This window comes from Pan troglodytes, chromosome 11 (assembly GCF_028858775.2).
Source record: "Pan troglodytes isolate AG18354 chromosome 11, NHGRI_mPanTro3-v2.0_pri, whole genome shotgun sequence".
Taxonomy (NCBI): Eukaryota; Metazoa; Chordata; class Mammalia; order Primates; family Hominidae; genus Pan; species Pan troglodytes.
In genome coordinates, this window is record NC_072409.2 from 23,538,026 (window position 1) to 23,552,887 (window position 14,862).

General features: G+C 42.9%; 1 protein-coding gene across 3 annotated transcripts in view; it reads left to right on the forward strand.

The window, feature by feature from the left end:
* The window catches only part of TNFSF8 (TNF superfamily member 8), a 37,067-nt gene extending 22,771 nt beyond the window's left edge, over positions 1-14,296 (forward strand). The window contains exons 3-5 of one of the 3 annotated variants that reach the window (XM_009457161.5): positions 2,326-2,397; positions 3,900-3,998; positions 14,071-14,296. In XM_009457161.5, the coding sequence (XP_009455436.1) occupies positions 2,326-2,397; positions 3,900-3,998; positions 14,071-14,156 (257 nt within the window). In that variant the 3' untranslated portion in view covers positions 14,157-14,296. Of the gene's footprint in view, positions 1-2,325; positions 2,398-3,899; positions 6,459-14,070 lie in introns of those variants that run through there. The other 2 variants (NM_001328322.1, XM_009457160.5) reach the window with 2 other exon arrangements.
* The last annotated feature ends 566 nt before the right edge of the window (positions 14,297-14,862 follow it).

Here is a 14,862-nt window from a genome sequence, read left to right on the forward strand (position 1 = left end):
GCATCTGCTAGACTGGGCAGTGGGGGTTTATAAACAGGAGTCTCTGCCCTGAGGGTTCACTGTCTGATAGAATGGGCAAATAGGCAAAGGAAGTATCCTGGAGGAGCTGACTGCTAGGCTGTGTTTCAAACAAGGAAAAACTTGCCTGGTGAAGGAGGCAGTCCAGGTAGAGAGCCCAGCAAGTGCCAAGGTGTAATGATAAATCAACATTCCTAAATGGTATGTTTAGGGGGACTGCAAAGCCCCAAACTCCAGGACAGCAGTCAGGAATCCATTCGGGCAGCGGTCAGGCAGCCTGAGTTTAGATCTCTACTCCACCCCTGACTACCTGTGTGAATGTGAACAAGTCAGTTAACCTTTAAAAGGGTCCATTTCCTTATGTACAAGATAGACTTAATTATGGTACCTCTCTCATCGTGTTATTGTGAGAATTAAATGAAATAATGCATGTAGCATACTTAGCAGAGTACCTGGAAAATGGCTATCACTCAACATGTATTAGTTATGATCATTCATATTATTATCACTGTTCCTCCTCGTTATTATTACTATTGGAACATAAAGGGAAAGGGGAGGAGGGAAGGGGAGGGGTGAGACCAGAGAGTTCAGTAGGAGTCAGAACAATGGGGACCATGAAAGCCATGCTGAGGAGCTTGGGCCTGATCCTGCAGGCGAAAGGAGTCAGAAAGGGCTTCCATGCAAACAGACAGCCAGGTCTGTCTCCGTGGCTTGATGTTCTGCAGCTTAGAGTAGGAGGCTAGGCCAGGAGGACTCTCTAACCATAGTCACAGTCCATTAGGAGCATAAGCAGCCATTAGTGTTGGGGTTCTGACTACAAACCCCAAGAGTGTGGGCTGTGGGCTGCAACAGGCAGGACCAGAGCACTGATCAGAGGATGCATGAGGATGAAACCAAGGGAATGACAGCTGACCCACTGGCCCTCACCACCAAGAGAGCTTTGGACCAAGAAGCTCTATGTGGATGCAGCAGATAAGGAGGAAAACTGCCCCTGCTTCTGCCCGGAGTGCCTCTCGCAGTGAGCTTGTTCAGACAGCAGAGGGAACTCTTCATTTAACTTTCAACCACTCCAAAGCCCCCATGAAGCTATGAGGATGGCCAGGAGGGACTTTCTCAGGGCTGGGCAGAGATTGCAATGGGAAAGGTTGTGAGCCCAGCAGGTACTACTCGGCAATGCAGTGAGCAAACATCCCAGGGTGTGGCTGCTCCATTGAATGGGCCTTTGGCTGCCTACTGTCTGATGGATGGACTACATGGTCATCTCTGGTGACATCTTTGAGAAGATGTCCATGTCAGGTCAAAGATTGTCCAGTTTTACACATGGGGAAACCAAGGATCAAAGAAGAGATTAGCTCTGAATAAGTTGAATTCAAGTGTCATTGCAGGAAATGTATAACTTGAATCTTTGCATACAAAATATTAAGTAGTTACTGTAATAAAAAAACGCTAAGCCACCATCACTAGTGAATATATGAAAAATATTTTTATTTCTTAAATACCATAATAACATAATATTATGTTTGCCTCTGCCAAGGAAGCTCCAAATAGCAGGACTTCTGCTAAGATTTCTTTAACCCCGTGTCCTCTTAAAATTGAACACCAAGATGTTTTTATCTTCGTTGTCTAGCAAAATAGCCTAGAACAGGAAACCTGGCCTCTGGAATTAGCCATGGGCAATTCCAGCATTTACACAAACTTGTCTGAACTTAGGCGATGGTATTGACCACCTCTAGGCATCAAAGTTAACCCTGCAGGATTAGTCTGAGAACTAGATTAGCTGATATATTACCCAGCTGTAAAAGTACCCAGACTAGTTTCTGGTGTGTGGTAGATAAGTTGACAGTATTTACTATCAGTATTATCATTCTCACTACCACTGCCTGGCAAGGCACCACGAAACAATGTATTTCACCTGCGTGGCCCCCAGATTTTTTTCCCATCTGTAAAAGGGGCTTAATAATACCCCTCTCACAGAGTTGCTGCAAAGATTAAGGAGATGAAATACGTATAGTGCCAAAAAATGGCCCCTGACACATTACAGGAATGGATGTCATATTTGTTTCCTTCCCTGATTTCCACAGTCTTCCATAAAAGTCCAAGTGGAAGCAATCAATAAAAATAAATTTAAAAAATTAAAATCCTAAAATACCTGATGGCAAAATGAGAAATAAAGAGCTTTTCTCCTTATTCTGAAAATGGAAAACAGAATGGTAATTGTCTCCATCAAAGTGTTGTAGAAAAAGATCAGATATTTCCAGATCCCAAAACGGCAAAAGACATTTTAATGCATCGTCTCCTTATTTTTAGGAAATTGCTCAGAAGACCTTTTATGTATCCTGAAAAGGGCTCCATTCAAGAAGTCATGGGCCTACCTCCAAGGTCAGTAACCAAGCCCAGGAAACCTAAACATATGAAAACCGCTTCTGTGGCTTTTCAGCAACTTTTAAGCCAGAAGTCACAATTAGAGTCCCATGGCCAAATGTGACCTGCAGATGTGTACTGTTTAGTCTGCAGGATATTTTTTTGTAATTTGAATTTGAATGTCTTAGCGGGGAGAGCGTTATTCTCCAAAGCTACAAGGCTTCTCTTTCCTCAGCCCCATTCACTCCTTTATGTTGCCTACCTGGCCTCTGTGGGCATTCATGGTCCCCACCACAACTGCCACCACCAGCCCCACCCCTCACCCCTCACCCCTCCTTATTCAGCTACCTACCAGTTTCAGCAAAGTACACAGTCCTTTTCCTAATGCAAGGGAGGCAGGCACTTAATCTCTGCCTCTATGAAGTTATTCACAAGGGAACCATAAAATTGCCTTGTCCCCAGATTGACAGCTTAATGAACATGTCAGCACAGGGCCGATTTGCATATTGCAGTGTGCTTCAGGTAAGAGGCCCCTTACAAATGAAGCAATAAGAGGCACTTTAGACTGCAGAGTGAGAAAGAGATGGCCAAGATTCTCTGAATAGCCATCCTGCTCATTTTAAAAATTCAATTTTGCAGTTAGATTAGTTCTCACTCTTCAGTTGAATTGCAGCGAGGTTTAAAGGGAAAGCATGGAAGCAATTAAAACTAGCAGGCCAGCTTCCTGGCCCTGAAAGTCACCCTTACCAGTCAGTGCTAATTTTCACGTGTTAGGACTTAGAGACTCACCTTCCAACACAAACTTGTCAGCTTAGAGGGTCTGCTAATTCTCTGCTTTTCAATAAATCCCAGATGGCAAGAGCCCCTTAATAAGCACATGGGGGACCTACACAATTATTTTTGGCTGCCCTTTGAAGGGAAAAAGGCATTCAAAAATTCAGACAATGAACCGTTAGAGGATACATCTTAATGTGAAAATTAATGGCGATTCTCCTGGACATCTTCAAACCTAAATTGGATATTAACTGAATAATATTATTGAATGTCCTACCTTGTACTTTCTGCAATGCCTATCAAACTCAATATTATTGAATTTCCTATCTCTGATACCTTTTGCAATGACCATTCATGATAAATGAACATAATAGTTCCAATCTTGTGGAGAACAGAGTCCAGGAGCTTATAGTCTGAAAAGGGAAAGATCATCATATTCATCATAGAATAATATAATATGATAATGATTCAGTGGAAAACCATTCTATAGGAGGTAGAAGTAAAGTACCATGTGTGTTCTGAACCTCCAGCTTTGAGCATTGAAGAAAAGGAAGAGGGGTGGTTTTATACGTGTGCCTTGAGTAATAAGTAGACTCTAGAGGGAGTAACATGGAAGATATTCAGATGATTGGAACATTACAGAAAACATGGGTCTTGAATGGGAAACTCTGAATAAAGACTTAGAATTTTGCAATGCGTACCTACAATCTTCTCAATAATTCTGTTTTCTATACTTCTGTTTCTAGTGGCAAAGCATCTAAACAAAACCAAGTTGTCTTGGAACAAAGATGGCATTCTCCATGGAGTCAGATATCAGGATGGGAATCTGGTGATCCAATTCCCTGGTTTGTACTTCATCATTTGCCAACTGCAGTTTCTCGTACAATGCCCAAATAATTCTGTCGATCTGAAGTTGGAGCTTCTCATCAACAAGCATATCAAAAAACAGGCCCTGGTGACAGTGTGTGAGTCTGGAATGCAAACGAAACACGTATACCAGAATCTCTCTCAATTCTTGCTGGATTACCTGCAGGTCAACACCACCATATCAGTCAATGTGGATACATTCCAGTACATAGATACAAGCACCTTTCCTCTTGAGAATGTGTTGTCCATCTTCTTATACAGTAATTCAGACTGAACAGTTTCTCTTGGCCTTCAGGAAGAAAGCGCCTCTCTACCATACAGTATTTCATCCCTCCAAACACTTGGGCAAAAAGAAAACTTTAGACCAAGACAAACTACACAGGGTATTAAATAGTACACTTCTCCTTCTGTCTCTTGGAAAGATACAGCTCCAGGGTTAAAAAGAGAGTTTTTAGTGAAGTATCTTTCAGATAGCAGGCAGGGAAGCAATGTAGTGTGGTGGGCAGAGCCCCACACAGAATCAGAAGGGATGAATGGATGTCCCAGCCCAACCACTAATTCACTGTATGGTCTTGATCTATTTCTTCTGTTTTGAGAGCCTCCAGTTAAAATGGGGCTCCAGTACCAGAGCAGCTAGCAACTCTGCCCTAATGGGAAATGAAGGGGAGCTGGGTGTGAGTGTTTACACTGTGCCCTTCACGGGATACTTCTTTTATCTGCAGATGGCCTAATGCTTAGTTGTCCAAGTCGCGATCAAGGACTCTCTCACACAGGAAACTTCCCTATACTGGCAGATACACTTGTGACTGAACCATGCCCAGTTTATGCCTGTCTGACTGTCACTCTGGCACTGGGAGGCTGATCTTGTGCTCCATATGACCCCACCCCTAGGAACCCCCAGGGAAAACCAGGCTGGGACAGCCCCCTGTTCCTGAGATGGAAAGCACAAATTTAATACACCACCACAATGGAAAACAAGTTCAAAGACTTTTACTTACAGATCCTGGACAGAAAGGGCATAATGAGTCTGAAGGGCAGTCCTCCTTCTCCAGGTTACATGAGGCAGGAATAAGAAGTCAGACAGAGACAGCAAGACAGTTAACAATGTAGGTAAAGAAAAAGGGTGTGGTCACTCTCAATTCACTGGCAAATGCCTGAATGGTCTGTCTGAAGGAAGCAACAGAGAAGTGGGGAATCCAGTCTGCTAGGCAGGAAAGTTGCCTCTAAGTTCTTGTCTCTGGCCAGAGGTGTGGTATAGAACCGGAAACCCATATCAAGGGTGACTAAGCCCGGCTTCTGGTATGAGAAATTAAACTTGTATACAAAATGGTTGCCAAGGCAACATAAAATTATAAGAATTCACTATACCTTCCCCTCCCTGGAACTCAGGATCCAAGTCTAGAAAATGAAAGGACTGGGTTTGAATTGCTTCAAAACCTCTTCCATCTCAGAAGACCAGACCCTGGGAACTGAGATTCCAGACACAATTTTGGAAGCTCTCCAACCAAAATAAGGCCCTCCTACCCCAGTATACAATTGAAGACACTAGTAGCACCTGACTGCATCTCATCTCAGCAGAGCCAGAATATGGGGACAAGGTTCAGGGTGCCCTGCTGAATGGTGTGAACAGCAGGATCTCAAGGATGTAATGGAAAGAACTACCACACTGACCATCCAGAATCTAAGAGACCATCTGGGTGTTCGGGAAACCATCTGACAAGGCCTGACTCTATTCCAGTTAGATTGACAATAATTGAGCAGCAGGCATTTTTCATTTCTGGTCAGGAAAGCATTGTGCCTTTAGCAAACAATCAGTGTGCAACAGTGATGTGGTCATCTAGCCAGGGAATGGCTGCTCCATCCCCTGCATAATATATTCCTGCTTCAAACACCTCTCAGAAAACCAGTTCCGCGAGGGTTTTTATATCCCCACAAAGTTGTTGAGAGACAATGATGACCCTGGAAGTGGGGAGGGGGACTTCTGAGAAACAACAACCTCTCTCCTGATTGGGGTAGCCATGAGATTTCTCTAGCTATATCCAACTTGGCATCTGTACATCATCTTTGGAGGAACATCTTATTTGCGGAAGGACCTTGACAAGCCGTTTGAGATGGAATGTAGGCCCTGATATTATGCTTCAGTAAAAAAAGATGGAAGCTTCCCTGCTATACCAAAACATGGAGCAAAATTTGCATTTTTCTCAAGAAGGAGAGAAAAGGAGTAGGACTCCAGCAAAGTTTGTCAGAAGAGAAGCTAGAAAAGATTTAAAAGAAAAAAAGAAAGAACAAATCAGCAGTGGTGGTATGGATGAGAGGGACTTGAGAGAACAAAAATGGCTAAGGGAAAATTTTAAGTCATCTGCTGAGCAGTGTGCTGTGTCAACCTCCTCCTAGGTCTCCTCTATGAAATATTTAGTAAAGTCTACATTTCTCTTTAACTCTTTCTGTGAGTAGATTCTTTGGGAGAAGCAGGCATTGGAAGAGGTGTTGAATTCAGCAAGCCAAATGGTCTGTGGTAAAAAACAAAACAGACTTTGAGACTCAAGGCTAAAAAAACAGGGAAATGGCTGGCATTTGAGTCACACACTAATTGCATAGGACAAATGAATCTTGCTTAAACCAACTCATGCATTCTTGAAAAGGTATATGCAACCCAACTGTGTGTTAACTAAGCAATTTTTTTGCCATCTCACATTCTAACTCGAGAAAGATTCCATTTTCATTTTTCACCAACTGTTCTCTGAGCAGAGGTACCTGACTTTTGCACTGTGAGTGGTTTCTAATCTCAGTCTCTGTCAAGCAATGCTAAGAAAGCCAACACCTAAAGACACAAGGGGTACATCATTTAAATGAATAATGTAACCAAACAAACAAAAAAAGAGAATAATCATTAATAACTCAACTGATAGATATGTAGGGAGTAGGCAACCCAGGAAGTTTAAAACTAAATTCTGTTACTCTTGAGGGTTAACCAGCCCCTGGGAATGTTATGAGCAAATGATACTCCATGAGTAAAATGATATCTATGCAAGTAAAATAAATAATTTATCTAACTGGGAACTCAGGCTACCTAAAACATATGCCTCTTTGGTAAAAACTCAACTTGAGCTCCTTCCCTTCCTCCTACCCTCTGAACCCCACCTCCCCACCACACACACACACACACACACACTCAGTGTACTTGCAGAACTTGTAGAGGAAGATGGTAAGTGAGCTGACAAAAACATAACAAGTCAATGTAGAGTCATCCAAACTGGAGTGGAGTGGTGCGATCTTGGCTCACTGCAGCCTCCCCTTCCTGGGTTCAAGTGATCCTCCTACCTCAGCCTCCTGAGTAGCTGGGACTACAGGCACGCACCACCACACCCAGCTGATTTTTGCGTTTTTAGTAGAGACGGGGTTTCACCATCTTGGCCAGGCTGATCTCGAACTCCTGACCTCAAGCAATCTGCCCACCATGGCCTCTCAAAGAGCTAGGATTACAGGCGTGAGCAACCACACCTGGCCTCTAACCCTTTTCTGAATCATATATTGACCATGTACTGAGTCTATAGAGGATAGAGACCACCTGTGTCTCACATTCAAATCACCATCCCAGAGTGACCGGGGCGAGAGCAGGGAAGAGCAGAGGAAACCTCCAAATGTGGGGACTGTCCAAAGTAAGGTTGGAAAGACGTGACCTGAGGAATTGCAGAAAGGCTATAGGAGGCCCTATCAAGGCTGGTGGGAAATAATGGAGATTGGAATATGAGACTGGGCTCAAATGCCAGCTCTCTCACTAACCACACTAGAGGACTTCACAAGTGTCTGCTCCCTGCTGGGCTTCCAACCAATGGGACTTCCATCAAGCCTGGCAGATCTCTCAGGAGTGTTCTAGAGATGATACAGGCTGACTTCTCCATCCTCTTAATTTAAGGGTTTGTCCCTTCCATCCCAGAATAAGTGGTATTCCTGGAATTGTGGGAGGCTCCCTTGTCTAACAGATTCTGCCAGCTTCCCTCAGCACTTCCTCCTTTTAGTTCTTGTCCACATCAAAACCTCTTAGGGCACTAGGCTATTCTCTGAGCCATCCTTTATGTGACTGGAGATTCTGAGAAGGAATTAGATAGTAGGGTTATTGTAGAGTAACTACTATATATTTAATTGTTTGAATATACCATAGTTTGTCCATTCTTCTATGCAAGAACATTTAATTTGCTTTTAGGTTTTTGCTGTTACGCACAAAGCTACAATAAGCACATCTTCTTCTTGCACACCTCCTACCCCTAGTTGCCATTTTTCTATAGAGCAAAAATACTCTTGGAAAATTATAAATGGTGTCACAAAGACACTGAGTTAACCATGGCTAGCGAGGGTTTAGACACCTCTGTGATCAGAGCTCATGACCTGGAGCTTAGTCTCTGGAATCTGAATGGCTCCTTCCATACTTTCTAAGTACTTCTCTGCTCTGTACATTCATTCAACACACATATCCCAAGTGCCAGTGAGTGCCAGGTCAGTTTACAATCCAACATGGTGTGTGCTACAGCTCTGCCAAGCCACTGCGAAATCAGCCCTCATTAGCATAGGTTTGAAACATGCCTTTCAATGCACTCTGGGGCTTCCCTGGATCTAGCTCTCTTCCTGGAGAGTAAACGAACACCAGAAAGCGTGAAGGACAAGCACAGCTCCAGAAGATTTCTCCCCCAAGATCAAATGTCTGTATTCCTCATGGGCTCTTCTCACAGTTCTCTCCTGAAACTCTGCAATGGAAGATTGTCACTCAATGTATAGTATAATGACTTTCCAGGTTTTTTTTCTACCATGACCCAGAAGAAGAAATGTCATGTTGCCAAAGAGGACTAAGAAAAAAAAAAAAAAAACTTACTGTGAAGACCTGAATTGATTTTATGATGCTCTCTTAAGTCACAACCCACATTTCCAAAATACTATTCTAGTGTGCCTTCTCCTGCTCCACATGTTGGAATGCTAAAAATATACTTTCCTTATTCTTTTGCAGCTCAGGCTCTAGTATTATTTAGTCTGAAATGGACAGAATTTTGGAATGTTTGTCCATCCAGCTAGCAAGGACAGCTGTGGAGGTGTTTGGTTTTTCTGCAGCTTCGTTTGCAGAGGTTTTCATGTTCAAATACGAGCTTAGTAGTTGGGGTGAGCCTAGGTGGTGGGGGAGAAGCATCCGTTCTGCTGATGTAGTCTGTTGCAGATGTGCACTGGTTCTGGAGCCCGGCAGCAGTAGCGGCTTCCTGATTGTAGTGGTTTCCTGTTCGCGGCAGCAGTTTTGTGGTTCTAGAGGGGCAGGCTTCCTGATTGCAAGATTATTGAAGAGACAGCAGCTACTATAGCAGCCCAGTTCCTAGGAGTCGCATTATAGGTTTCTCCTGAAAGCTCAATCTCGATTCTGTTTCCTCAGACCTCCTGACAATTCTACAAGCCATTTAACACCCTGTGATAAACCCCTTCCTGCCAAACAAGCTAACGTGAAGTCTGTTCTCTGCAACTGATTCCTCATGAATATAATAACAACATGTACAAACTGACCTCACCATTATGTACAAACCAACCCCACCATACTCATCCTGAACTTAACACTATTCCTACATTCCAAATCTCAAGGACTATCTCAGTCTCTGAATATCCTTCTTCTCACTTCCTACTCAATTAACACCCAACTAATTCCTCCAGTTTCCTAGTTCCAGCCACCACTCTCAATACCTCCTAACTCACAGCACTGCCTCCAGTCTTACTCCTTATAAATCCCATCTCCAGACAGCAATAGCATCTCCCGATTGTTCTTGGAATTGATAGTGATAATAACCATTTATCAAGCTCTTACATGTTATGACTTTTCCTGCACTCACTTATTTAATCTTCAAAGCAATCCAACGAAATAGGCATCATTGAGCCGGGCACAGTGGCTCACGCCTGTAATCCCAGCACTTTGGGAAGTCGAGGCGGGCGGATCATGAGGTCAGGAGTTCGAGACCAGTCTGGCCAACATAGAGAAACCTTGTCTCTACTAAAAATACAAAAAATTAGCTGGGCATGGTGGTGTGCGCCTGTAATCACAGCTACTTGGGAGGCTGAGGCAGGAGAATTGTGTGAACCCAGGAGGCAGAGGTTGCAGTGAGCTGAGATCATGTCACTGCACTCCAGCCTGGGCAACAGAACAAGACTCTTTCTCAAAAAAAAAAAAAAAAGTAGGCATCATTATCCCCATTCTTTATATAAGGACATTGAGAGTCTGCGATGTTGAGGAGCATGGCCAATGTCACAGTCAATGGACGGTAGAGTTGGGATTTAAGACCAAATTTGCCTAACTCCACATTCCATGCTCCAGTCACTATGAACATAGCCTTCCTAAACTCTAAGCTCTTTCCACCAGGTCTCTCCCTATCTATCTCCTGAATGTCTCTCTAGTTTTGTGCTCAGCCCCACCTCCTTGTGCTCTATGATCAAATCACATTGCACTCCTTCCAGTTCCTCCAATCTTCCATGCTCTGCCTAGCCACCAGAAGCTTGCAGATAATTTTCCTTCTGCCTAGGATACTCCTGTCACACTCTTTTGCCTGATTAACTCCTATCATTGTTCTGATTTCCATTTCAATGTCACCTCCTCAGAGAAGTCTTCCTGACTCTGCTGGCTTCACTTAATGCCTTGCTGTCACCTTCCATGCTTCCCCATCGTTAATTGCATGACACTTTACCCTTCACCCCTGGTTCTCTCTATCATTCCTCTCCAACATTCAAATTCCCAGAAGGCAGGAACCCTACCAATCTTATTTAGCACTGGGTAGTCACAACCCAGCCCAATTCCTAGGACATAGTAGATGGCCATTCAATACATATTTCTTAAATGAATAATCAAAGAAAACCACTTTAAACATAAGTCCATTTTAAGGAAAAGATATCAAATAAGCCATACCAAAACAAAAGAAAAAAAAAACAGTTCTTTTCAAAATATGGAAATGTTCATTGAAAGCCTCTATTTTTCTTAGAAATAATTTTCAGACCGGGGACAGTGGCTTATGCCTGTAATGCCAGCACTTTGGGAGGGCAAGGTGGGTGGATCACTTGAGGTCAGGGGTTCGAGACCAGCCTGACCAACATGGAGAAACCCCGTCTCTACTAAAAATCAAAATTAGCCAGGCGTGGTGGCACATGCCTGTAATCCCAGCTACTCGGGAGGCTGAGGCAGGAGAATCGCTTGAACCCAGGAGGAGGAGGTTGCAGTGAGCCGAGATTGCACCACTGCAACTCCAGCCTGGGCAACAAGAGTGAAACTCAATCTCAAAAAAAAAGAAAGAAAAAAAGAATTTTCAGGGCTCAGGAGTTAAGAATGCCTATTAGAGAAAGGTGAAATTTTTAGAAAGCAGAATCTACCTGTGCCATCTGAGAACATGGAAGGAAAAAAATAAATCTTTGCTTACTTTATTGAACCCCTTTTCTGAGCAAGGTGTGGTATATTTGCTGTAGAATCCATCACCCTTCCTATCTCTGAGATATCTATATGCTATTCTAGTCATTTTGTGATTAGAAATAGTGAGATTAACCTTAGAAAGTTTTTTAAGTTTTATTTTATTTTTGATTGACACAAAAATAGTGTACACATTTAGGTAGCACAATGTGATATTTCAATACATGTATACATTGTGCAATAGTGAACATATCCCTTACTTTAAACAGTTATTTCTTTGACGTGAGAACATTCAAAATCCTCTCTTCTAGATATTTTGAAATACACTAGAAAGTTTAAATCAAACCTTAGTATACCTTAGAATCCTGAAATCCCAGGCCACTTCCTAGAGCAATTAAATTAGAATCTCCAGATTTAGAACCCAGGCATCAGGATTATTTTAAGCTCCCAAATTTAAGCCAAATATTAAGAGTCAGTGGTTTAAATCTTTGCTCTCTAAGTTATGTCCTGGTGCCTGGTATCACCAGAGAGCTTGTTAAAAATGCAGGCATCTCATACATACCTAAAAACTGGAACAGAATCTGCATTTTAATATGATCCAAGAGATTCAGGTGCACCTTACAATCTGAAGAACACTAGTTGGTTGACTTTTTCTGGTAAGTGGAGAAGATTGCTGGTAATCCGTTATGTTTCTCTGTTTCCCCCAAGTGGACTTTCATGAATTGGCTTGGTCTTCCTTGTCTGCTGCTTATGCAAATGTGAGGGTCTAAACACTACAAAACCATCAAGTCAACGTGATGGTATTCATTTGTAATGATCACCACTGAATTTTTAACAACTGCTTTTGATCCAACTGTCTCCCTTGGGAATATTGGGCAACACTAGGAATAATCTGGACAATATGTTGAAAGCTTTGGATGCAGTTTAGAAACTTCTATGGGGGCTGTACTTTCCCTATAGCCAAGGAAAGAGAAAAAAACAAGTCTGAGGGTGGCAGATGGGAAAGAATAGTGGCCTTGGCAACTGGAAGCCAGTTTGAATCTGAGCTGAAGCAATTACTAACTCTATGACCTTGGCAAGTCACACGGACTTTGTAAACTTAAATTTTCTCAGCTGTACAATGGGAAGCTGTTGGGAGAACAAACACATAGAATAAGCTTGGAAAGTGTACAACTCTTGGGGTATTTTATCATATTCAGTGTCTGTGAAGGAGTTAGACCTTGGGGAGAGGAGTAGGAAAAAATGAATCAATGCAAGTTTGAGAAAAGTGAAAGTTCCTCAAATCCACTGAAGCCTATTCCCATCTGCATTCAGAAAAGCCAGCCATTGGATCAACAAAGGTCTCTGTCAGGCCAACTCTCAAAGGATGGTTTCATCCTGCGGGGAAAACTGGACTAGATAACCAACTGACTGTTTGCGAGATGCAGTATCAAGGTCCTCTCCCTGTGCCTCTCTAGAAGCAGCACTGATTGCACTGGAAATGAACACTTTTCTCACTTAGAAATGAGCACTTAGAAGACAAGAAGAATCCATCTCCAAATCCCAGCACCCAAATCAGTGTCCTACACAAAGTCAGCACTCAGGAAATGTTTAGATTTCACTTGCAACAGGAAGAGGGAATTACCAGGCAGGGATATCAGCTAAACTAGTCAGGAACAAGCTGATTTGAAGGCTGATCCTCCTTCACAACCAGGAGGCTCCAAACAAAAACCAGCTGAAGTATTTCATCATTTCCTTTCCATTGCTAGGGACGCAGATGACCTAACCTCCTTGACATTCTGACTATGCCTTCCGTTCTCACAATGAGTCTCATTTTACCAGCTGGCCTGATGCAGTCAGCACATGGCACAGTACTCAAGGGAAGAAAGGTCACAATCCATCACAGGATCAATACAATGGGATGAGTAAACAGCAAGAAAACACTGAAGGAGGCTTCATTTCTACCACCAACGTTACACTCATACACTCACACAGTCCTCAATTGCATCTGGTCTTTTCATCCTCCTCATTCATTACTTTGATGTGTTTACTTAAACCGCTTTATGTTACGTAAATAGATATAATTACTAACACTTACTGAACGCTTGCTTGCCAGGTTTCAGGCACCACATGGAAGCCTTCAAATACTGTAGTCTACTGCATCTCACCCTTATGAGATAGAGATGACCATTCCCATGTTGCAGATGAGGAAACAGAGGCTCGAAGAAATGCTTAAGTATGTCTAAGTTTCATCAGCTCATGAGCTGAAGAGCTAAGATGTAACCACTGCAGTTTGGCTCCAGAGCTATATTTCTAACCACACTACACTGCACTACCCTGAGGCTACTTGACCCGGTGCCTGCTGATTCCTTTGTCCACAAGGTCCTTGCCCTTCATTCACATCTTGTTAATTTGACCTCATTCATAAAATTTCAACTCAGACATTATTGCTCAAGAACCATTCCCAGGCTAAATTAGACATCCAACCTGGACCTTGATATTCTCACTTCTGTCTAAAAATTTACTACACTCACTATGACAGCATGATTGTACATATGCCTCCCTGCTAAACTGTGGGCTTCTGAGTAACAACAACGTCAAAATGTATCACATCTCTCCTGCCGATATCTACAAAGTAAAGTTATTGTTTCTTCCAGATTACTGTGGCATGATCCTCCACCATTCACACTCTACCCTGGACTCTGGGAAGGGACACTGCTGCCTTGAAACTCTACAACCCTGAACCTTGATGCTGGTTGCTGCAGACAAGAACTGCTTCTACCCTGGGTCACTGTCACTGCTAAGTGGAAAGTCATGAACTTGATGGTACCAGTCACTCTGGGCCTAAACCGACATAGCCAGGAAACGGTTCACCCCCAACAAACAGAATCATCTAGACCTGTCCATGATTTGGAATCGTGGCCCAACACTTCCTGGCCCCAGAGAGAGAAAAAAGTCTGACCACCCCCTACTCAAAGTGCCAACTCATTTCCTTCCCAGAATTAATCACTTCCCAAAATGTATGACTGTGTGAACATCAATTCCCTTCAGGGGAAAACCCCACTCCCACCTCTCAGGCTGTCATCTTACCCTATGACCCCAACCTGACAATCATGCAACAGCCCATTATTGGTACCTTTTCCAATGTTTAGGTGACTCATTCTTATCTACAATCACTTTGTTGTTCTAGGAAAGTTTTTGACACAGCAGGCATTTGAGATATATTTCTTGATTAAATGAAAGATTAAATGAATACCATCTTAGATGTCTGCATAGTGCTTTAAAGTTTACACCACTATTCTTTCAAATAGTACAAGAGAGAACTAAGCTGTGTACTCAACTGGGAAGAAGCAGAACTGAGAGTGGGAGCACCTGGTATTCTGATTTCTTGTCTAGAACTATACTATATTCTGAGGTCACTAAACTACAACCTCAGGCGACTCTGCCTA